The sequence below is a fragment of the Natrix helvetica genome, assembly GCF_964273705.1.
Source record: "Natrix helvetica genome assembly, chromosome: 13".
Taxonomy (NCBI): domain Eukaryota; kingdom Metazoa; phylum Chordata; class Lepidosauria; order Squamata; family Natricidae; genus Natrix; species Natrix helvetica.
Window position 1 is genome coordinate 10,975,633 of NC_138557.1, and position 25,138 is coordinate 11,000,770.

Consider the following 25,138-nt stretch of genomic DNA (forward strand, 5'->3'; position numbering starts at 1 on the left):
CTTCCTTCTCTTGTTCCTCATTTGTTCCTTCCTTCTCTCGCTCCTCCTTCCTTCCTTCCTTCTCTCGTCCTTCCTTCCTTCCTTCCTTCCTTCCTTCCTTCCTTCCTTCCTTCCTTCCTTTCTTCCTTCCCAGGCTTACGAAAAACGTTTTCCAACCTGCCCAGAGATCCCAGTTTTTCTGGGCAGTGAGATCCTTCACGAATCCAAGAGTGAAGACGGAGCCATTCAGATCATTGAAAGGAGTTGCAAATTGAATGTGGATGCACCTCGGCTACTCAAGAAAGTAAGGACTATAGCACATTCCTTCTGACAGTCCCTGTCCTTAAACTATCTCGAAACCCCGACACCCTTAGCTCTTCCTTTGCCTTTTAGGCTGCTCTTCTTACTTTTGCTCCTGTTTCTTTCCAGATTGCTGGGGTAGAATATGTCTTTTTCATTCAGAAAAATACGGTGAACTGGAGAGAGAGAACCCTTGTTATTGAAGCTCATAATGAGACCTTTGCCAATCGTGTCATTGTCCTGGAGACATGCAACTACTCGGTCAGTAATACAACTGTGAGATTTCTCTGATCCTGATAACTGTGGTTTGCATTTTGTCAGTTTTTTATAATGGATATCATTGCAATCCTCCTCACTCCTCCTCCTCAGCCCTCCCTCCTCTTCTTCCCCTCCTCCTCCTCCTCCTCCTCCTCCTCCTCCTCCTCCTCCTCCTCCTCCTCCTCCTCCTCCTCCTCCTCCTCCTCCTCCTTATCACCATCATTTGAAGGACACCAGCCAAACTTGAAATACCAATCTTCAGAGGTCTCAAAGATGCTTTTTTTCGAAAGGCAATTGGGCTGTTTTAATTTTTTCTTGAGGAAGACTATTGTGATTTGTTCCTTACCAGCTGATGAATTTTCTTGGATGAGAACTACCACCACCATCACCTCCTCCTCCTCCTCTTCTTCTTGTTTCTTCCTCCTCTTTCTTCTTCTCCTTCTCTTCCTCCTCCTCTACTACTACTTCTTTTTCATCATCTCCTCCTCCTCTTCTTTCCCTCCTCCTCCAGAAAAAAAACAACAATCCAGTTGCCTTTTGAAAAAAAAACAACATCTTTGAGATATCTTGGATGACTGAGAATCTCCATAGATAATCTTCAAAGGAAAACATGTTTTGCTGATATTTATAGGTGTGGGTGGATTGTTAGATCTACTGGTACAGAAATGGTCACTTCGTACCATCTATTTCCTCTTAAAATTCCATCCTACAAACTCTTTTGTCTTCCAATGAAGTCGTAGAAAAGAGAAACAAGACTCCATATTTGGTTTTATTTATTTTTTTCTTCTTTGCTCCAAACCCACCCACCACATTTAGCTACGAATGCTTGTAAGCTTGTCTTCGGGTCAGCAGGTGACTGCCTTTGTCTGCCCCTGACATTTAGGAAGCAAATCGAGACAATAAAATACCCTTTTTATGCTGGGTCGACAAAAGTCCAGATTGAGTTACTGACATGCTTTATTGGTCCCTACTGACAAAACATAGCTTCATGAAAGCTAAGACGCTTGGAAATAAGTGCTATTTTGGATGACCCCAGCTATCAAAAACACCATCCTTAAAATGTCAGTTAGAACAATTAATCAGTGGAACAACTTGCCTCCAGAAGTTGTGGATTCTCCAACACTGGAAGTCTTTAAGAAGAGATTGGATAACCATTTGTCTGAAGTGGTGTAGGGTTTCCTGCCTAAGCAGTGGGTTGGCCTAGAAGACCTCCAAGGTCCCTTCCAACTCTGTTATTCTATTCTATTCTATTCTATTCTATTCTATTTCTATTTCTATTTCTATTTCTATTTCTATTTCTATTTCTATTTTATTCTACTCTACTCTACTCAACTCAACTCAACTCAACTCAACTCTGTTCAGTTCTTGAAACCAGGAACTGTATGTTTGCATGTGGTTGCTTCAGAGGGATGGAATCAAAATCACATGAAGTGTTAATACCACTTTATAATGCCTTGGTAAGGCAGGGCTTGGCATCCTGCACCCAGTTTTGGTTGCCACGATGTAAAAAAAAATGTTGAGACTCTAGAAAGAGTGCAGAGAAGAGCAACAAAGATGATTAGGAGACTGGAGGCTAAAACCTATAAAGAATGGTTGCAGGAACTGGGTATGTCTAGCTTAATGAAAATGCACAGGTACAGTATAGGTGGTACCTTGCTCCATGGTAGTAACTGTTAGAGGGATCTTGGAGTCCTAGTGGACAACCATTTAAATAGGAGCCAGCAGTGTGCAGCAGCTGCCAAAAAAGCCAACACGGTTCTAGGCTGCATCAACAGAGGGATAGAATCAAGATCATGTGAAGTGTTGATACCACTTTATAAGGTCTTGGTAAGGCCACACTTGGAATACGGCATTCAATTTTGGTCGCCATGATGTAGAAAACATGTTGAGACTCTAGAAAGAGTGCAGAGAAGAGCAACAAAGAGGATTAGGGGACTGGAGGCTAAAACATATGAAGAACAGTTGCAGGAACTGGGTATGTCTAGTTGAATGAAAAGTCTCTGAAAGGAGGGGAAAATAAAAGATGTAATCAAAATTCCTTTTCAAAGCTGTTTTTTAGGTATTGCAAGCCAGGTTGATTTCTTCTCTCTTTTCTTTTTAGTTTTTATTGTTGTTGCTTTTTAAAATGAACATTCCATCTTTCCTTAAACAGTGTGTTGTCTGGGTACAAATATTTCTGTGCAATAACCATCAAAATTTACCACGTCCTTTTCACGGATATTCATTCTCTAATCTTAGAATTATAGTACATTAAAAGATATGCTATAGTGAACCTGTTCATTTTTTCCTCTTAATGTTTCATCTGATAAAAATGTAATAACAACATTAAGCATAACAATAATCCTCCTCCTCCTCATACTAACAATTATCATATCATTTATATTTCTATCCTATTTTCTACTCCTCTTTAATCTCCCCCTTTTATTTCCAACTTCCGTTTTTATTCTCTAACCATGGATAAAATAATTCCCATGCCATATAATGTTCAGTTCCTTCTTTCTCCTTCATTGCCAGCGTTAATCTGTTCATTTCTGCACATTCCAATATTTTCCTGATCACCTTTCTTGGGTTGGTTTCCAACACTGCCATTTCTCTGTGGTAGGTCCATCCGGAGAACGAAGATTGGACGTGTTTCGAACAGTCGGCATCCCTCGATATCAAATCGTTCTTTGGGTTTGAAAATACGGTGGAGAAGATCGCCATGAAGCAGTACACAGCCAACATCAAGCGGGTGAATAGCGATCTTCCGTGCATTGCACCGTGGGCGGTAAGGTGGCTCAGTGGTTAAAAGCGCTGGGCTTGTCGACTGGGAAGCCGGCCGCTCGGGTTCGAGACCCGAGTGCCACAAGACGGGGTGAGCTCCCGTCCTTGCCTTGGCTCCTGCCAACCTAGCAGTTTGAAAGCGTGAAAACGCGAGTAGATAAGTAGGTAGCACTTCAGTGGGGAGGAAACAGCGTTCCGGGACGCCATGCTGGTCATATGACCCAAGCTTTGGACAATGCTGACTCGATGGTCTTGAAACGGAGATGAGCAGTGCCCCCTATAGTCAGAAATAGGGAGTAAAATCTTCAGGGATTCCTTTACCTTTTTGTGCCCTGCAGTGTCTCTGCTTCAAATACATTGCTGTTCTGACCTAGGCTTCCCCAAAAAGCACGAGACAGAGTCCTGGTCCCAACAAAACCCCTTTGATTAAACCAGTGGTTCTCAACCTTCCCAATGCCGTGACCCTTTAATACAGTTCCTCATGTTGTGGTGACCCCCAACCATAAAATTGGTGTCTCGGTTCCTAAGACCATCGAAAATACGTGTTTTCCGATGGTCTTAGGCGACCCCTGTGAAAAGGTCATTTATAATAATAATACTTTATTTACAGTCACAGACCAAAACACGACCACTAAAAAAGAGACACAGCAGCCAGTCACCAAAAGCCCAACTAAGGGAGGTTACAGCTCTCTCCTCTAATGGTCACAGCTCTCAAGAAAAACCTGGAAACCTGAGAGGTGATGTACGAGGAGACATCCCCAAGGCAATGCACAAACAAATCACGGCCATCAGGACCAGAAGGGACCCAAAGGGGTCCCGACCCACAGGTTGAGAACCACTGGATTAAACGAATGTGAATTTCTCTCATTCACATTCAGCAAAGGCCTGGCAAACCATCTTTCAAAGGGATATCCCACCCCTGGATCCATAATCTCCAGTAGACGCCCAGGGGGCGGTGGCAGCCCCTTGCTGACTCCACAGGGGCCCCATGGATCTAAAGCTGACCGCATTCTAGCCCAGATGGCTGCCACCAAATTTTAGATCAGTGCCCAGCCGACATGAGTTGAGATGCCAGGGGCCAGTCCTTCATAGTTTCCAGGGCAGCCTCGCGGGGCCAGATCTAACCACATCACGGGGTGGATCTGGCCCCTGGGCCTTGAGTTTGACAACCCTTGAATTAGAGACTTTTGCACAAAATCTCTTTGTCCCATCGAAACAGATCGCGCCAGCTGAATTCTAAATGTCTCAAATCAATTCCTTTCAGGGCAAAGAAGTAATCGAGCATTATCTAAAGGAGCTGATATCCCAAGGGATCACTTTTATCCCTCGGTGGACTCCCCCGGAAGTCAAGGGGAGCCTCCGGAAGAGGAGTCCATCTGGAAGCAATAACGGTACAATACCGCCGGAAAGCCGCCCGCACGGAAGCGAGAAGGAACAGCGAGGCAACAACGCCTGCCCTGCGGGGGAGGCTGCCACTCCTGAAGGTAATGGCTTATAACAGCTGGATCCGTGGCAGCTGTTCCCATTAACCTCACCGCTGCTCTGCCATATCGTGAACCACTTTGGATGTTTGAAACCTGATCCTGCTTCTAATCTTCTCTCCGTTCCTTTTCTAACGTGCCACCTTGTTAAAGTTTGCAATCTGGTCTTTCCAAGAACTTATGCTCAGGATAACACGGAGGACCTAAAGTTTTGATTCTTGGACTCCTGCTGTTCCGTCTCATCATTCCTGTTTTAAGTTTAAACTTGCAGTGGGAACGGGGGCCAATCCTGTTGTCCTCTCCCATGGACCCAGCTTTGAAAAAAAAAAACCCTTTCTTTCATTCTCGTCTGTAAGCGTGTGTATGTCTCTCTTTGTTCCAAGAAGCTTTTGGCACCGATGCCGCCTCTGGATTTTTCTCCTCCTGGCACAGCAACCGATGAGCTGGTTGGATACGGATGTCCACTCCAAAGAGTGGCTACTCTGGAGCATTTTCCTTCTGTTTTCCTGGTTCTGCTGGGGTTGTGCTTTTCTACACGGGGGGAAAAACCCACCTTGCAAAAAGCATTGCGTTCTTTCCAGCCAGTTATTTTTTTTCCCCTCTCCCCATCAGCCTGGATAACTTTGCATTTCTCTTCCTCGGCTTGGAAAATGCTCAGCCAAAAAAAGGGAGAAGTTGATCTGAAACCTGGCTTGCCTCTTTTCCAGTTGATTTGTAGAGGATTTAGAATTTTTTTTTTTTTAAGGAATTAGGCGCTCTCTTAAAACGTTTCTGGCGGTTGCACAGGTCGAACGCTTTGGCAGCTCACACCACGAATGTCCTTGTGATTTCTGACACGTTGACTCCCACCACGGCTTCAGCACAGGGGACATGTCAAATGCCTCTGGCCTGGGGGGGGGCCCCCACTCCCAAATCATGTCATGATAGTTACCATTCCATCTCCATTGTCCAAAGAAAAGGGGGAAAGGAAAGGGAGTCGAGGTAAGGAGAATGAGGAGCGAAATAAGACGTACACTGAAATGATGAGTCCGATTGAAATGTCAATATTTTTTTCTGCATTATTATTATTATTGGTGAAACGCAGGTAGTCCTCGACGTACGACTGCAATTGAGCCCAAAATCTCTTGCTGCCAAGCGGCACGGTTGCTAAGTGACTTTTGCTCCATTTCACAATCTTCCTTGCTGAGGCTGTTTGGTGAACCACTGTGGTTGTTAAGTGAACCACTGCAGTTGTGAGTAACATGGTCGTTAAGTGTAACTGGCTTCCCCTTTGACACTGCTTGTTGGAAGGTCATAAAAGGGGATCGCATTACCCCCGAGACACTGCAACCGTCATAAATACATGCTAGTTGCTAGCCAAATGTTAACCACGTGACTGAAGGAGGATGCTACAACGATTGTAAGGGTGAAAAACAGTGATATTTTTTCCAAGTGCCATTGTAACTCCGAATGGCTACTAAAAGAAGGCTTGTTAGTTGAAGACTTCCTATACAGGTAGTTCTCAACTTACAACCATTCGTTTAGTGACGCTTACAACTTACAACCGGCCAACACACTTCTGACTATTGCCGCAACCTTACAGTCACAAAATTTGGGTGCTTGAAAGCCTGTATGTATTTATAACTAGTGCTGATAAACAGGCGTTGCCCGGGTTTATTCCAAAAACGATTCTTCCTCAACCCGAGAGGCTTTCATAGAATGTTTTGAAAACATGGCTCCTTCAAATTCTTCTGTTGGCCTTGCAAGACAATTGAAGATTTTAAAATACATATTAGCCGATAATCCGGCGTGGCCCGGGTATTTATTTATAGGGGGGGAAAATGTCCGGACCAAATGTAATTTCTAATGTTGGATTTTCCCCCATACCAGAGGGAGCCCCCTTGTGGAGTACTGTGAAGCTGTTACCATGGCAACTCCACTGCGCTGTACAGTAGAAGCCATTGTAAGGCACAACAGGCTGTATCTTAACAAAACACACATCCTGAGGGATTTTAGGGGTGTCTTACCCTCACAATATTTGTTTCCAGAGAGTAAGTCATCTGTGTACCAACTTTGGTTGAAATTGCTTGAGGTGTTCCAGAGTTATGCTGGAACACACACAAACACACAGCTATTTATATATAGAGAGATAGTTGCATCACCCAAGGATGATATGATTGACATTTGCAAACTTCCCAGCTGCCTTCCAACAAGCAGTGTTAATGGAAGAAGCCACATTTGCTTGATGACTATAGCAAAAATCATAAAAGTGTGACTCCCTTAATAACCATCTCGCTTAGCAACAGAAATCCGTGTCCTCGTTCTGGATTGTAATTCAAGGATTACCTGTATGGTAAATAAACCTAAGTAATATATATCAGTGATTGTGTAAGAAAAAAAAATACACGCACTACAGTGCTTACAGCACTTAATATCAGAGTAAGAGGGGGGGGGAAGAAAGAAACACTAAGACGAACCATATATGTCGAAATAAAATCAATTCAGTCTTTAATATAGACTGTACAGAAATGTATTGCTGCATCTTCTCATCTTTTTGTAATACAAAAACCTTTCAGAAATTGATCGTGAACACCTCTTCATTTCTCATCATTCAGGAGTTCCCGTTTATTTCCATCTCTGTAAAATCATTCTGGGCCGGATTGGATAAGACCAATGTGATTTATAAAATGTCAAATTCTGTATTTTGGGAAGATGAGTCAACATCACAATGACATTTTAACGGCTGTTTCCCCCAGAACTATATAGACTTCTGTTCTAACTGGAAATCAAGAGTGAACGTAGCTGGAAATGTCCAAGGAATCTACAGGAATGTATATATATATATATAACCCTGGAACGCCTCAAGCAATTTCAACCAAACTTGGCACACAAATTACTTACTCTCTGGAAACAAATACTGTGGGGGTAAGACACCCCTAACACTCTTTGGGGTGTATGTTCTGTTAAAATACAGCCTGTTGTGCCTTAAAATTGCTTCTACTGTACTGCCGTAAAATGGTTTCTACTATACAGCGCAGTAGAGTTGCCATGGTAACGGCTTCACAGTAGTCCACAAGGGGGCTCCCTCTGATAAGGGGGGAAATCCAACATTAGAAATTACGTTTGGTCCGGACATTTCCCCCCTATAAATAAATATCTGGACAACGCCGGATTATCGGCTAATATGTCTTAAAGCATCTTCAATTGTCTTGCAAGGCCAACAGAAGAATTTGAAGGAGCCATGTTTTCAAAACGTTCTATGAAAGCCTCTTGGGTTGAGGAAGAATCATTTTTGGAAATGATAAACTTCAAACGTCTTTCTCAGGAGCAAACCTTTTCGTTTTGGAACAAAAGGAGAGGTAGTCCTTCTTTAGTGACCACAGTTGAGATCAGAAGTTCTGTCATTAAACAGAAGTGATGGCTAAGAAGGAAAATAGGTGATTTAGCAAGTGACTTTTCCTTTTTCCTATCCCCCCCCCCCTTTTAATCCCTCACTTCCACAGCTCTGGGATAATTAACAAGAAAGGAATTAATGTTCCTACTTCCATTCACTGGAGAGGAAGGGTAATAAGGGAGTAAGTAGGCACACAATGGGGAATGCATATCAAAAGCAATGCTTTGGTGCCGGCAGTCTGAAAATGCTACACAAAGCAGACAGTGTGTGCTCCCCATTTGATATTTCCCACCAGGAAACAAGTTAAGGAGAAGAGGGATTTTCCTACAGAAATTGTTTCATTTTTTCCCCTCCCTGCCTCTTGAAAAGTGAAGAGATTGGAGAGAAAGGGATTTCAAAAGAGTAAGCAGCCACACATCAGGCTGCGCTCATGGGTGCCTGTGCTAGAATATTGCTTTCCCTTGTATGCCTGCTTACTCTCTTGTAATCCCTTCTGGAATCTCTCTCATCTGCAGGGATGGGAGAAGGAGAGCAAACATACTTGACTGCAGTGGGGAATCGTGGGATGAGAGATTAACAGATTAACATAGTTGGAAGGGACCTTATAGGTCATCTAGTCCAACCCCTCCCCCCCACCCACCCCGCTCAAGCAGGAGACCTTGCACCATTTCTGACAAATGGCAGTCCAATCTCTTCTTGAAAGTCTCAAGTGATGAAGCTCTCACAACTTCTGAAGGCAACTTTTGTTCCATGGGTTGATTTTTCTCATTGTCAGACAGTTCCTCCTTATTTCCAGATTGAATCTCTCCTTGGTCAGTTTCCATCCATTATTCCTTGTCTGGCCTTCAGGTGCTTTGGAGAATAGGTTGACCCTCTCCTCTCTGTGGCAGCTCTTCAAATATTGGAAGACTGCTATCCTGTCTCCCTTGGTCCTTCTCTTCACTAGACTAGCCATGCCCAGTTCCTGCAACTGTTCATCGTATGTTTTAGCCCCTCCAGTCCCCTCATCATCCTGGTTGCTCTTCTCTGCACTCTTTCTAGAGTCACAACATCATTTTTTATAGTTGTGGTGACCAAAACTGGATGCGGTACTCTAGGTGTGGTCCTACTAGGGCCTTATAAAGTGGTATTAGTACCTCCCTTGATTTTGATTGTATCCCTCTCTTAATGCAATTTAAGATTGAATTGATACTGCAAAGGCCATACATGTAGGCATGGGTTGTAAGGTTATTTGTTTTCAGCACTGTTGCCACATTCAGATGGTCACTGAACGAGGTAGCGGGTAAGAAAGGACAACTTGTCAACATCCTTACAGGCTGCCTGCAAGCAAACGGCAAGAAATGCATTAACAGCTTTATTCTCCCATGGTTGCTTAATTTTTTTTTCTGAGCTTCTCCCATGGCTGATTTTTCTGTCTCCCCAGGGGACAAACTGGATGCTGATTACATAGAACGTTACCTGGGACAATTAAGCCCCATGCAGGAAAGCTGCTTGATCAGACTTCGCCAGTGGCTCCAAGAAATGCAGAAAGGCAAGGTAACTGGGGGCAGGGAAGCTGTGGTTGCGTGTAACTTGTGTGTTCTCTGGATGCTCCTGTCCCACTTGTGAAGGAACTCCAAGTAGTTTGTATTAGCGGCTGACAAGATTGCATTCTAAATCAGTTCCCTTCTATCTGAAGGACTCCTTTGAACTGTTTTCCTTGCTGTGTGACTTCAAGACGTCCCAAAGGTGCATCTTCAGGAGGCAGCTGAACTTTCTTGGTTTTCCTTCTTTTGAAGACATTTTGCTTCTCATCCAAGAAATTCTGACAGGATAGTGGGGAATGGAAGGATTGATAGTCCTTGCAGACAGCTGGTCATTTGCATCCTTTTGGAGGGTCTTTGAGGACACTTGGAGGTTTGTCTGTGTCCTCAGGGTCCCCTGAGTGGTGCAAATGGTTTCTGTAGTCTTGCAATTTCTTTTCTTCTGGAAATCCGTTCCTATTCTCACACCATTCCAAGGATCTTCATCCCAAATTGTATAGCTAAAAGTCTGTAGAGATTCCACGTCATCCAGGTCAGGATTGTCCCCAAGGTGCGTTTTCAGGAGGCAACTGGACTTTCTTGTTTGTTTTTCTTTTGAAGACATTTTGCTTCTCATCCAAGAAGCTTCTTCAGCTCTGACAGGATTGGGGGGGGGGAGGGAATGGAAGGATTGATATTCCTTGCAGACAGTTGGTCATTTGCAACCTTTTTAGAGGGTCGTTGAAGCACTTGGAGGTTTGTCTGTGTTTCAGGGTCCCCTGAGTTAGTGCTTCTGATTCCCGCAGTCTGCAATTCTTTCCTCTGGGAATCTGTTCCTTCTCCCACACCATTCCAAGGGTGCTCATTCCAAATTGTATACTTCAAAGTCTGTAGAGATTCTCCATCATCCAGGTCAGGGTTGTCCCAAAGGTGCTTTTTCAGGAGGCAACTGGACTTTCCTGTTTTTCTTTTGAAGACATTTCACTTCTCATCCAAGAAGCTCCTTCAGCTCTGACAGGATAGTGGGGAATGGAAGGATTTATACTTCTTGCAGACAGCTGGTCATTTGCATCCTTTTAGAGGGTGGTTGAGGCCACTTGGAGGTTTACCTGTGTCCTCAGGGTCACCTGAATTAGTGCTTCTGATTCCCGCAATCTGCAGTTCTTTCCTCTGGAAATCCATTCCTTCTCCCACACCATTCAAAGGGTCTTCATCCCAAATTGTATAGCTCAAAGTTTGTGGCTTTGGAGAATAGCCTGACCCCCTCTTCATGCTACACCTACTGGCTCTAATCAACAAACTGAGCGTTAACTTAACTCTCTCTTTTGCTCAGGTTCCCAAAGATGAATACATCCTCCGTTTCCTCAGGGCTCGGGACTTTAATATTGACAAGGCTCGGGAAATGCTCTGCCAGTCCTTGGCATGGCGAAAGCAATACCAGGTGGATTACATTCTGCAAACCTGGAGACCACCTTCCCTTTTGGAAGAATTCTACGCCGGGGGTTGGCATTACCAGGACAAAGGTGAGCATCTACCGGTTGCCCTCTGCTCAGTTTCTGGGCACGAAGTTCGTCAGTCTGTGAGTTACCGTATCTTTTGGAGTATAAGACGCACCTCTTTCAGGTCAAGTGTTTATTTTGAGGGTGGCGGGGCCTTATTTTCGGGGAAACACGGTAATTTTCATGTTTCTGGAAGCTTATTTTGTCTTTCCGGGCAGTTTTTAAAATTCAGCTTCTTTATTCTTTCTTTGTTTTTCAAGATGGGAGGCCCCTCTACATCCTTCGCCTTGGGCAAATGGACACCAAAGGTCTTGTGAAAGCTCTGGGAGAGGAATCCCTTCTTCGTCATGTGAGAAGCACCTTTAAGTTAAACACTTAGCTTTGACAAAGGTCCTTTCTTTTCGTTTCTTCTTTCATGTTTTATTTCATTTATAGGACATTCAATTTCCATCAAACAGTGTGTGATCTAGAGTTATTTTTAAACGATCCTTATCCACATATTTGTTGTAGTATTCCTCACAATAATATTGATAATATAATAACAATAAGACTCAACACCTCCTTTTAACAACTCTACACACTAATATTTCCTCTTTTTATGTCTCCTCCTTTCTGACTTCTGTTTCTGTTGTCTAGCCATTGATAAAATACATCCCATATCAAAAAATATTCAGTTTCTTCTTTATCCTTAATACTAAGTGTTAATCTATCCATTTCTGGGCATTCTAATATTTTCTGTAACCTTCCCTTCCCTTCCCTCCCTTCTTTTCCTTCCCTTCCTTCCCTTCCTTCCCTTTCCCTTCCCTTTCTTTCTTCCCCTCCCCTCCCCTTCCTTTCTTCCCCTCCCCTCCCCTTCCTTTCTTTCCCTTCCCTTTCTTTCCCTCCCCTCCCTTCCTTTCCTTCACTTCCTTCCCCTTCCCTTCCCCTTCTCTCCCCTCCCCTTCCTTCCCTTCCCTCCCCTCCCCTCCCCTCCCCTCCTTTCCTTTCCTTCCTTCCTTCCTTCCTTCCTTCCTTCCTTCTCTTCCCTCCCTCCCCTTCCCTCCCCTCCCCTCCCCTCCTTTCCTTCCTTCCTTCCTTCCTTCCTTCCTTCCTTCCTTCTCTTCCCTCCCTCCCCTTCCCTCCCCTCCCCTCCCCTCCTTTCCTTCCTTCCTTCCTTCCTTCCTTCCTTCCTTCCTTCCTTCCTTCTCTTCCCTCCCTCCCCTCCCCTCCCCTCCCCTCCTTTCCTTCCTTCCTTCCTTCCTTCCTTCCTTCCTTCTCTTCCCTCCCTCCCCTCCCCTCTCCTCCTTTCCTTCCTTCCTTCCTTCCTTCCTTCCTTCCTTCCTTCCTTCCTTCCTTCCTTCCTTCCTTCTCTTCCCTCCCTCCCCTCCCCTCCTTTCCTTCCTTCCTTCCTTCCTTCCTTCCTTCCTTCCTTCCTTCCTTCCTTCCTTCCTTCCTTCTCTTCCCTCCCTCCCCTCCCCTCCCCTCCCCTCCTTTCTTTTTGCTGAAGAACTCTTTTTTTCCCTTCCGCCAACTTCACAAGGCAAGAGATAAAAGGCTTCTGTTAAAATAAAGAATGCGTTTCTCTATCAGCTGTAAGATCTGACCAGCACGTCCAAGCCCTGTAACTGAAGAATATTTTAATAGGTCACGATCCAAACTTTTGTGTTTTGTTATCCTTTCAGGTCTTGTCAATTAACGAGGAGGGACAAAGAAGATGCGAAGAAAACACCAACCTCGTAGGACGCCCCATCTCGTTAGTATGCATCTCATTATGCAAATGCAGATCAACATGAAGGATGTCAGCAACTTGGTAGATTTAAGGAGACCCCGTCAGTGTGATAACCGCATTAAACAAATTACCTTTTTCACACTTTGGATAAAATGTAGGGAGGTTGGAAGACTATTCTGAGTGGCATTGGTGAAAACTCCCCAATTTTTACATAAGGAAGTTGACCAGATCCTGTGCCTTGAGGACTAGTGAGTTGAGGAATGCCAAGTTTACAGGTTGCAAAAAACTGTCTTGTTGTCCGGATATCCCTTTTAACATTTTCACCTATACATAATACATTTTACATTATATTTCCATTTTCAAATTTGCCGTATTACTTTGCTTCTCCTATTTTCCAATTTTTTATTTTTATTATATACATAAACAATCTCATTTTTTTTCTTCCCTTTAAAATAAACCAAATTCAACGTTCCCTTTCCATCTTTCTACAAGTAACATGTGCCTTCGAATTCAGTTTTATATATAGTAAACATTCAAAGTTATTACGTTGCACACTTAAAGGTTTTAATATAACTCACACACATCTTAATTAGATGCATACTATTATCATGTTTAAAATATTTCATTCTACTATTTTCATTTCATTCTACTAATCTCCAATTCCTAGTTTTTCTTTTCTTTTTTTCTTCTTTTTATATGTCTTGTATCTTTTCTTCTGAATTTTTCCTATCACTTTTCGATAGGTTATTTGAATGGCTGTCCCCCCGAGTTTTCTTTTTCCACCTCCTATTATTTCTCTCTTCATTTTGGCTAATTTCTTTTTTGGATACCATTTTCCTATACTCTCAACACTTTCTGTACCTCTATACATCTCAATAGCACTATCCCACTGCGTTTTGTTTTTCCTTTCTTTTTCTACTTTGTTAGCTTCTTGCTCATTTGTATTCTTTGTCTGCTCCTCTCCTACCTCCTGTTTTAACAATTTTTCTGGCTCTTTATTCCCTTTTAATGTTGCTTGTGCATTGCAAAAAAACTGTCTTGTTGTTTCTTCCATTTCAGATCCTGGACGTGTTTAGTTGACCTTGAAGGCCTGAATATGCGTCACCTCTGGCGTCCTGGTGTGAAAACTCTCCTCAGAATTATTGAAGTGGTTGAAGACAACTATCCGGAGACTTTAGGAAGGTTGTTGATTGTCCGAGCGCCAAGGGTGTTTCCTGTTCTCTGGACTTTGGTGAGCAAACGTAAAAGGGGAAAACACAATTCCCCCCCCCCCCCTTGAGGTGGTCTTTAGGGAAGGTTTTTAAAAAGTGGCTAGAGGTAATAACAGGGGTTAAAATAGAATGGAAACCTGAAGTTTTTTTATTAGGAATAATGACTGCGAAATATAAAAAAGAAATTCAGTATTTAATATTACATATAATTACGGCGGCGAGGATTGCCTTTGCCCAGAAATGGAAAAACAAATTAACTCCAAGCGAAGATGAAATAATAAGAAAGGTTATGGACTGGGCTGAAATGGACAAATTAACAAAAGAAATCCAGGGAAAAGAAGAAACAGAATACTACCAGATATGGGATAAATGGTATAGGTCAGCATATTGCCCCCCCCAACAATCTGGGCTCCCATTTTATCGACTTGGGAAGGATGGAAGACTGAGTCAACCTTGAACCAGTCAGGATCGAACTGCTGGCAGTCGGTAGAGTTAGCCTGCAATACAGCATTCTAACCACCTTGATCACTACAGCTCTTTCATGCATAATTTTATCTTTTGCTTATGGCTCCAGTGTAAACTTCATTTTAAAGATTTGCACCACGAGGGAGGAAAGAGTTCTTTTTATGCCTTTTTAAAATTATTTTGTAAAAGGGAAAAGTGCGAAACACTGCAAAAATATTTCTTTGGAATAAAAAAAAAAGCAGTTTAAAAGTGAAAATAGCAAAGGGTGAGTTTATTTTGGTCTCTTGGGAAAGTATTTTATTGACAAGTGATAAAACAGCAACATTTTTTCCTATCGATTTTAGGTGAGCCCCTTTATCAATGAAAACACCAGGCAAAAATTCCTCATTTACAGCGGCAACAACTATCAGGGTCCTGGAGGACTTGTAGATTATCTGGAAAAAGACGTGATTCCAGACTTCCTTGGAGGAGAATGTGTGGTATGTTTGGATAATGTCTGTAGTATATAGCAATAGCACCTAGACTTATATACCACTTCACAGTTGCTTTACAGCCCTCTCTAAGAGGTTTACAGAATCAGCTTATTTGCCCCCAACAATCTGGGTCCTCATTTTCCCGACCTCAGAGGGATGGAAGGCTGAGTCAACCTTGAGCTGGTCAGGATCGAACTCCTGGCTGTGGGCAGACAAGGAGGAAGGAGAGAGAAAAGGAAGAGTAAGAGCAATAGCACTTAGATTTATATACCGCTTCACAGTGCTTTACATCCCTCTGTAAGCGGTTTACGGAATCAGCATATTGCCCCCAACAAGCTGGGTCCTCATTTTACTGACCTCAGAAGGATGGAAGGCCGAGTCAACATAGAGCCTGTTGAGATTCGAACTGCCGAACTGCAGGCCAACGGCAGTCAGCGGAAGTAGCCTGCGGTGCTGCATTCTACCACTGTGCCATCACGGCTCTTTGGTCCAAATATTCTTTAGTTAGACCGCCTTTGAATGTTAACATTCTTACCAATCGTTGATAACATGAATATGTAACAATCCTAATAAGAATAGAGTAGAATAGAAAAGAATAAAGAATCAGGAATAGAATAGAATAAAGAATCAGGAATAGAATAGAATAGAATAAAGAATCAGGAATAGAATAGAATAGAGAATCAGGAATAGAATAGAATAGAGAATCAGGAATAGAATAGAATAGAGAATCAGGAATAGAATAGGATAGAATAAAGAATCAGGAATAGAATAGAATAGAATAGAATAAAGAATCAGGAATAGAATAGAATAGAATAATAGAATAGAACAGAACAGAACAGAATAGAATAATAACTTTATTGTCATGTTGAATGTGAACTGATCGGCATACATTAAAGTGAAATTTCGTTGCATGCAGCTCTCAAATGTACACTACACAAACATGGCCAAATAAATACATAAATAAATATAATTATGTATATACCCACATACTGTATATTATATGACAGAGACAAACAACGCAGTCTTGTTCGGATGTATACATGTACAGGGCTAGAAAAATGAATCTTGCCAGTTGGGCATTGAAGCCGTTGGCCATTGCCTTCTTGAGATGCTCTTGCATTCCTGGTGATACTAACCTCCAGGATGGTACTAACCTGGATCTGGTCTTCCTTTGGTCTCTGTCCAAAAGGAGTCTGTCGGATAAAGAACAAATCTCTCCTTCTGAGTTTAGAGAGAATTCAGAAGAAGCTTTCATAGCTGTAAACCGAAGATCCGGGAAAACAAGAGCTCTTCCTATTTGGGATGTTGACATTTACAAAGGCATCTTATCTGACTATCCATTTTCCTTCCCCCCACAGTGTAACGTGCCTGAAGGTGGTCTTGTCCCCAAATCCCTGTATCAAACAGATGAAGAGTCCGAAACCGCGGATCATATTCGTCTCTGGACGGAAACCATTTATCACTCTGCAAATATTTTCAAAGGGGCCCCCCAGGAGGTAAGACCGAAAAATACCTTCTATTTAATGACAGGTATAGTAGATACATTCTGCTTTTCCATGCCACCCAGCAATGACTTGATTAAGATCCTGGAGCAGGATCTTAATTGTCTAATTAAGATGGAGTTAATGTTTCTTGTGGCCCCTCGGTTACCTTCTGGACTGAGATGATTGTTTGCAACTGGTTTTGTTTTCTCCACCGGGTCAACATGTGTCTGTTAGATATTCCAGCATCCTACCTCCACCTCCACTTGTGCTCTGAAGAATCATTTTAGAGTCTGAAAGGGCCCATGTAGCCCTAATAAAAAGTTCACCAGGGAATCTAGATCAGGAGTATCAAACTCGATTTCATTACGGTTATGTTTGACCTCGGGGGGGAGGGGGAAGTGACCAGAGTGGGCATGGCCAGATCAATGTCACTCATGTTGAGGGGGCACCTGTGGTGGCCAAGTGCTAAGGCAGGACTTCCCTCAGCCCTCCCTCACTGTCATTATAATCTCCTTCCTTCCTTCCTTCCTTCCTTCCTTCCTTCCTTCCTTCCTTCCTTTCTTCCTTTTCTTCTTCTTTTTCTGTTCCTCCATGTTCTCCTTCCTTCTTCCTTCCCCTCTTTCCTTCTTTTGCATTTGAGCATGCCAAAAAGGACAGGAAAGGAGAAAGGGAAGAGAAAGAAAAATAAAAAGAAGGGAATATGGGAAGACAGCAAAGTGTCAGGCCTGTGTCATCATTCCAAATATCATCCAGAATTAAATCAGAGTCCAAGGCAGAGCTTTCCTCAAAGTTCCAATTTATGAAGAGAGACATGTTGGCACATCTGTGGGAAACCCGAATCTGAAAGCTTCCTGGGTTTTCCACCCAGTTGAAAGTTCATCCTCTTGCCCCACACCCACAAGTCCATCACATGGTCCAATCTTCCTCTGCCACGCTGGCATTTCCACCCATCTAGTTCCGGTCAGGTGCAGAGGTGCGGAGACAAAGGGTGACCTTGGGCTTCTAGAGAGGAATGTTTTATTTTGACAACCACACATTCACATTCTACTCCTTACTATTCCCTCTCCCAATTACCCACTAATGAAACAGCATAGTAAAATAAGAGAGAGTGTGGCAGGCCAAAGATCCTAAAAGGAATATGACTGCAGGCCTGACACTTTGCTCTCTTTCCTTCTTTTTCTTTCTCTTCCCTCTTTCTCCTTTCCTGTCCTTTTTGGCATGCTCAAATGCAAAACGGGAAAGATTTCTCCTTTTGTTTTATTTCTAGCTTGTTTTGCTAGCCCTCCGCCAGGAACAACAGAGCCGTGGTGGCTGGGTGGGGAGCCCCTCTGTGCCCCATTTTCGACTGTGATAGCCTCCTTTTTCGGTCACGACGGCCTCCTGCAGCCCTCTGCCAACCAAGTAGATTTAGCAGCAAAGCATCCCCCCACACACACACCATGTTGACCGGATCTTAGAAGATCTAATTTCATCAGCAACCTCCCTGAAGAAGCTGGCTGGACATAAGATTTTTCTGTCTTCGAATCTAGATCGTTGTAGAGATACTGGAAGGAGAATCTGTGATCACTTGGGATTTTGACATCCTCAAAGGAGACGTGGTGTTCAGCCTCTTCCATTCCAAACGAGCCCCCGAGACCGTCCGGAAGGAATCTGCCATGCCAACCCCTTTGACGTCTGGGGAAAATGTGCAACTCATCGGCAAGAGTTGGATCCTGGGATTGGATTACAGCCGTGTGGAGACTCCCTTGGTCTGCCGTGAAGGCGAGAGCATCCAGGTGAGATTGCGCCCCCTCCCCAAAACGGTTCTGGGCCTAATCATAAGGAGAAAGCAAGCTGCTCTGACCCAGCTCCCAAACATGGCTAACCCTCTGAAGTTAATGATTCCTTTATTAGGAGTGCCAGCAGCCCCGGCAAAAAGTTTCTCTCTCACCACAGGCTAACAAGTCTGTCTGGCAGGGAGATGAATAGTTGTCTGCCACATCTATTCATCTCCGCCCCCTGCCTTTTATCCCCAGAGCTAGGGTGGGGCTTCTCTAGCAGCGGTGGCTCTTCTGTCCCAAGGACTGGCCCATAGATTTCCACTACTCTCCTCTCCTCTTTCACATCTATTCATTTCCGCCCCCTGCCTTTTATCCCCAGAGCTAGGCTGGGGCTTCGCTAGCAGCGATGGCTCTTCCTTCCCAAGGACTGGCCCATAGATTTCCACTACTCTCCTCTCCTCTGCCCTGTGTCAGGCACTGGACCCAGCTGTTCCTCCTCTTCCTCAGACTTGGTGTCAGGGGGGTGCATTTGATCAGTTGGTTGCACTGTTAGAAAGCTTTCCACGGCACCCAGTTCATCGAGATGATCAGATCTCTGTGATTTGTAATGTACCTAAGTGCAAAGAGTGTTTTGGCACTCCTAATTGTATATGAATTAGCTTATTAATTAAGAAACAGATGGCAGGGCAAGTTGAAAGTAAAAGATAATGCAGTAGTAAGCAATTATAAATATCATGTGAAAGGTGTGAGAGATAGACTAGGTAGGTAGGTAGGAGATAGATAGATAGATAGATAGATAGATAGATAGATAGATAGATAGATAGACAGACAGACAGACAGACAGACAGACAGACAGACAGACAGACAGACAGACAGACAGACAGTAGGTAGGAGATAGATGGATGGATGGATGGATAGATAGATGATAGATAGATAGATAGATGATAGATAGATAGATAGATAGATGATAGATAGATAGATAGATAGATAGATAGATAGATAGATAGATAGATAGATAGATAGATGATAGATAAGAGAGAGAGAAAGGGAGAGAGAGGAGAGAGAATAATAGGTAGGTAGGTAGGTAGGTAGGTAGGTAGGTAGGTAGGTAGGTAGGTAGGTAGATAGATAGATAGATAGATAAGTAGGTAGGAGATGATGATAGATAGATAGATAGATAGATAGATAGATAGATAGATAGATAGATAGATAGATAGATAGATAGATAGATAGGTAGGTAGAAGACAGAGAGATAGATGATAGGTAGGTAAGTAGTTAGGCAGGTAGGCAGGCAAATAGATGGGTGGATGATAGATGACAAATGATAGATAGATGATAGCTACTAGATACACGATAGATGACAGCTAGCTAGGTAGAGACAGACAGATACATATAGAACAGGGTTCAACAACCTGCAGTTCTGGAGCCGCATGTGACTCTTTTATCCCTCTGCTGCAGCTCCCTGTCGCCGATCAGCTCCATAAAATATATATATATATTTGTTCTAAGGTTGTTATTATGCAGCCCAACATAGGTATCCAAGGAGCTTCACGCCACAGGTGAGTTTAGAGCTCCTGTAACCCCTCCAGAGGATGACCTCCTTCATACGCTAGCTAGGAAGGCTCATTTCAGTAAAGAAGCACGATTGGGGGGATCCACTCAGTAGAATCCCCAGAGATCTTTACAGAATCCCCAAGAATTTGCCTTTAGGATTTGTCTTTATCTCCCGCACAGCAAGAGGAAAGAGGAGTTTGAAAGCTTAGGGGAAGACAAACAAGCTCCTCGTTTATCCTTCCCTGCCTGTGTTTCTCCTTGTGCCTCTGCTTGCAGGGGTCTCACGTGACTCGCTGGCCAGGTTTTTACATCCTCCAGTGGAAAATGCACAGCCCAATTCCCTGCACGGGGACCAGCCTCTCTCGGGTCGACGACGTCTTGGCTACCCTCCAGGTCTCTAATCACAAATGCAAGATCCTGTATTATTATGAGGTGCTTGCATCCAAGGAGTTCAGGTACGTAGCCAAAGTATTGGGGGCATCTATTTATTTATTTATTTGCATCCTGCCTTTGTTATTTTTTTACAAATACGGGGAGCCCTCGATGTACGACCAGAAGGGAGCCCCAAATTTCTGTTGTTAAACCAGACATTTCTCTCCCCCCCCCCCCACATGTTAGATTTATTTTATTTATGTAACATTCCATTTCCATCAAACAGTGTGTGTGGTCTGGGTACGGTTATGGTTAGATAGTCATATTACACATCTTTGTTGTGATATTCATTTCTGCCTTGCCCCCAGCCCTGCTGAAGCCTGCAGAGTGGGGGCTGAGGGAAGGCAAAAATGCCTCCGTTTTTGCAAAAAGATATGCCCATTTTTTGCAAAAATGAGATGTGGGAGCAGGGCTTCGGGAGGCCAAAAAAGGCTGTATTTGATGTCTAAGATGCACCAACATTTCCATGCTCTTTTAAAGGGAAATCCTGCAAGAAAAGGTGCTCTCTCTCGTTTGAAATTCACCCCGAGACATGCTCAGCTGGAAATCTCGCTACACCCTTCGGTTCCTTCCCCCCCCCCCCCCCGTTTGATACAATTTTTATTACAGCTTCTTTAAAAGGAGGATCAAAAGGGATGCACGCTCATGTCAAGTCAGAAAAGGAAAGAAATCAAAGAGAAAGCTCTAAAGTGCAAGAAGAGGGAAAATAGAAAAGAAAGAAAGACATACCCAGAAGTCTGTATGGAGATTCTCAGTCATCCAGGTCAGGATTGTCCCAAAGGTTTTTTTTTTTTTCAAGAGGCGACTGGACTTTCTTGCTTTTTTTCTTTTGAAGACGTTTCTCTTCTCATCCAAGAAGCTTCTTCAGCTCCAACAGGGATAGTGGGGAATAGAAGGATTTATTTCCTTGCAGGCAGCTGACATTTGAAGGAACATCTTCAGAAGAAAAAAACAGAAAGTCCAGTTGCTTCCAGATAAAAGCACCTTGGGGACAATCCTGACCTGGATGACGGGGAATCTCTACAGACTTCAAGATGTGTTTATCATCTGGAAAGGCCCTGTGCAGTTGAGCTGGACTGCGTTGTGACACTGTGGACACGCCTGTGTTGCTTTCTTGGCAATGCTAGGGAAGAGGTCTCCCCTGCCTTGTTCTGGGATAGTTTTTGGGAGGGACCTTCCCTGGGTGGCTGTTGGAGTGGTGTAATAATGGAAGCATTGGACTAGGTGCAGGGGGGCTGTGTTCCAGTTCCACCATTTATGGAAGCTCCTAGATGACTTTAGGCTAGTCCCTCCTTCTCAGCCCAAGAGCCAGTAGGTGTAGCATGAAGAGGGAGTCAGGCTATTCTCCAAAGCCACAAACTTTGAGCTATACAATTTGGGATGAAGACCCTTTGAATGGTGTGGGAGAAGGAATGGCTTTCCAGAGGAAAGAACTGCAGATTGCAGGAATCAGAAGCACTAATTCAGGTGACCCTGAGGACACAGGTAAACCTCCAAGTGGCCTCAACCACCCTCTAAAAGGATGCAAATGACCAGGTGTCTGCAAGAAGTATAAATCCTTCTATTCCCCACTATCCAGTCAGAGCTGAAAAAGCTTCTTGGATGAGAAGTGAAATGTCTTCAAAAGAAAAACAAGAAAGTCCAGTTGCCTCCTGAAAAAAAAAAAGCACCTTTGGGACAACCCTGACCTGGATGACGGAGAATCTCTACAGACTTTGAAGTATACAATTTGGAATGAGCACCCTTGGAATGGTGTGGGAGAAGGAACAGATTCCCAGAGGAAAGAACTGCAGACTGCGGGAATCAGAAGCACTAACTCAGGGGACCCTGAAACACAGACAAACCTCCAAGTGCTTCAACGACCCTCTAAAAAGGTTGCAAATGACCAACTGTCTGCAAGGAATATCAATCCTTCCATTCCCTCCCCCCCCCCCCAATCCTGTCAGAGCTGAAGAAGCTTCTTGGATGAGAAGCAAAATGTCTTCAAAAGAAAAACAAACAAGAAAGTCCAGTTGCCTCCTGAAAAAGCACCTTGGGGACAATCCTGACCTGGATGACGGGGAATCTCTACAGACTTCAAGATGTGTTTATAATCTGGAAAGACCCTGTGCAGTTGAGCTTGGTTGCGTCGTGACACTGTGGACACGCCTGTGTTGCTTTCTTGGCAATGCTAGGGAAGAGGTCTCCCCTGCCTTGTTCTGGGATAGTTGGGGTGGTGTAATGATGGAAGTATTGAACTAGGTGCAGGGGGGGGGGCTGTGTTCCAGTTCCACCATTTATGGAAGCTCCTAGATGACTTTAGGCTAGTCCCTCCTTCTCAGCCCAAGCGCCAGTAGGCGTAGCATGAAGAGGGAGTCAAGCTATTCTCCAAAGCCACCTGAGGGCAGGAGAAGACGCAATGGGTGGAAAATAATCAAGGAGAGAAGCAACTTAGAACTAAGCAGAAATTTCCTGAGAGTGAGAACAATTAACCAGTGGAACAACTTGCCTCCAGAAGTTGTGAATGCCCCAACACTGGAAGTCTTTAAGAAGATGTTGGGCAACCATTTGTCTGAAGTGGTAGAGGGCTTCCTACCTACGCAGGGGGTCGGACTAGAAGACCTCCAAGGTCCCTTCCAACTCTGCTATTCTATTCTACCCGAAGCTCTTTCTTTCTATGTCCATTTCTTTTGCACGTTTTGGCTTTTCCTTTCTTTTCTGCATATGAGTTCAAAAATGAGGTGCAAAACACCTCTACACATTTCACTTAGGGGGAGGCGGATGTGTTCTGCCCCTCCCTCCCGTTCTTTGCCTGGCTCTCCCCTCTTTCGGGCGAGCCTGGACTCTTCACCAACTCCTACAAAGGCCAGCTGTGATTCTTCAGCTGAAACACTGTGGTTTTTGCAAATCACAGCCGCTGAATGCTCCTCTCTATGCTATGCTCTAAAAACAATGCCAGGGAGAGCCTGGGGGAGGGGAGGGGGAGGGGTGTGTGTGTGTGTGGGGGGGGAAGGGAACAATACTTGTCTGCTCTTGGCCATCTGCCCTCCGAGCAACTCTTGCAGAATTGATGTCTTCCAGCAACAAATGAGATCCCTGCGGATGGATGCTGGACGGGGGCTGGCAGCTGAGCAGAAGATGATAAGTCAAGCGAGAGCAGGGCAAGGGGGGGGGATCAAAGTGCATCATTAAAGGCCAGAGATAACGAGGGCTTCCTTTCTTCCTTTCCCCCTCCAGGGGCTCCATGACGAGTCTGGAGTCATGCACGAGTGGATTTTCGCAGCTCAGTGGAGCCACCACCTCCTCCACCCGATCACAGAGCAGTTCCTTGGTCTCCAGATAGCATCGCCCTGGGAAGACGCCGCGCTCCAGACGGCTGGACCAAGATGCTTTCTTCGAGGCTGTGACCCACGGGGGCTCAAGGCAGCCTGCAGGGAGGGTCAAGGAAGAGACCCCCCCCCCAGGGATGCTGCTGTCAACCAGCTTAAAATCAATCCTTCCTTTCTTCGTCCATCCCTCCTTCTATTTCTTTCTGCCCCCTTTCCCTCCCTCTCTCGCTTTTTGCCTCCCTCCCTCCTTCCCTTCCTTATCTCCCTCCCTCTCTACCTATTTCCTTCCTTCCCCCTCTCTCCTCTCTCCCGCCCTATTTCCTTCCTCCCTTCCTTGCTTTTTACCTCTACTTCCCCCCTCCCTCTTTCCTCTCTCCTCTCCTTTCCCCTTCCCTCCCTTCCTCTGCCCTCCTCCCTACCTCCCTCGCTTTTTGCCTCCTCCCTCCCTCCTTATTTACTTCCTTTCTTCCTTGCTTTTTACCTCCCTCCCTCTTTCCTCTCCTTTCTCCTTTCTTCCATTCTTCTGCCCTCCTCCCTCCCTCGCTTTTTGCCTTCTTCCTCCCCCCTCCCCCCTCCCTCTCTATCTCTCTATTTTTCCTTCCTTCCTTCCTTCCTTCCTTCCTTCCTTCCTCCCTTCCTTCCTCCCTTCCTTTCTTTTTCCTCCCTCCCTCCCTCCCTCCTTCCCTCCCTCCCTCCAATTGAAACAGCTTCTAAATCTTGAAGACTGCCCCTCTCCTGCTGTGCATTAGCCAACCTGTCGGTTAAAGCACCAACCGCGCTCATTTCTTGCATGGATTTTTACAACGTTCGTAGGGTTAAAGGGCTTTTCCCACTCAACACCATTCGATCCGAAATATAGAGCTAGCTGAAGTTGCCTTACCTGTTTAGGGCTTTTAGAGCCAAAAGCCAACAACCCAAAACCCTTCCCAGCCCTGGCCAAGCTTCGTTGCGCATCGGGCATGCCATTGGTGTTCCAGCAAGGTGCAAACAATGCGCCTGGACAGCAGAATTGAGCTGCAAACTGCTGATGTGTACATTACACACCATTCAAAAAAAAATGGGCTGTCGGGTAGATTCGCGCTTCTGGGTAACTTCAAGCAGGAAACTTAACACAGAGATTTTAAGAGACCTACATATTACTGTCTAACACAGGGGTGTCCAAACTTGGCAACATTTAAGATCGGTGGATTTCAACTCCCAGAATTCCCCCAGCCGGCATGGCTGGCTGGGGGAATTCTGGGAGTTGAAGTCCACGGGTCTCTTAAGTTAAGCCAAGATTGGACACCTCTGGACTAATGTGTTGGAACTGAGAAATACTCGTTGGTTTCCCTGCTGTGCACTGAAACAACTAACTTGAAAGGAGCAGCAGATTTTTCTCTTCCCTTTTTAATTTCCTCAGGTCTGTGAGCAATAATTGAAGCTGATCTCTGCCCAGATGGGTTTGCTCAGGGTCGAAAACGTGTTTCTCTCTCGCTCTTTCTCCTTCTCTCACTCTCTAGGTGTGTGTGTGTGTGTCTGTCTCTCTCTCTCTCTCTCTTTCTCTGTCTGTCTGTCTGTCTGTCTCTCTCTCTCTGTTTGTCTCTCTCTT

The 25,138-nt window shown here is 44.4% G+C and overlaps 1 protein-coding gene across 2 annotated transcripts in view; it reads left to right on the forward strand.

Annotated features, from left to right (window-relative positions):
- The window catches only part of SEC14L5 (SEC14 like lipid binding 5), a 59,012-nt gene extending 34,963 nt beyond the window's left edge, over nt 1–24,049 (forward strand). For both annotated transcript variants that reach the window (XM_081966085.1, XM_081966086.1), the window contains 14 exons: nt 134–283; nt 409–540; nt 3,140–3,268; nt 4,565–4,784; nt 9,578–9,690; nt 10,990–11,179; nt 11,416–11,504; nt 12,817–12,887; nt 13,923–14,094; nt 14,884–15,018; nt 16,371–16,508; nt 18,026–18,271; nt 20,087–20,265; nt 23,459–24,049. In XM_081966085.1, the coding sequence (XP_081822211.1) occupies nt 134–283; nt 409–540; nt 3,140–3,268; nt 4,565–4,784; nt 9,578–9,690; nt 10,990–11,179; nt 11,416–11,504; nt 12,817–12,887; nt 13,923–14,094; nt 14,884–15,018; nt 16,371–16,508; nt 18,026–18,271; nt 20,087–20,265; nt 23,459–23,564 (2,070 nt within the window). In that variant the 3' untranslated portion in view covers nt 23,565–24,049. The remainder of the gene's footprint in view (nt 1–133; nt 284–408; nt 541–3,139; nt 3,269–4,564; nt 4,785–9,577; nt 9,691–10,989; nt 11,180–11,415; nt 11,505–12,816; nt 12,888–13,922; nt 14,095–14,883; nt 15,019–16,370; nt 16,509–18,025; nt 18,272–20,086; nt 20,266–23,458) is intronic.
- The last annotated feature ends 1,089 nt before the right edge of the window (nt 24,050–25,138 follow it).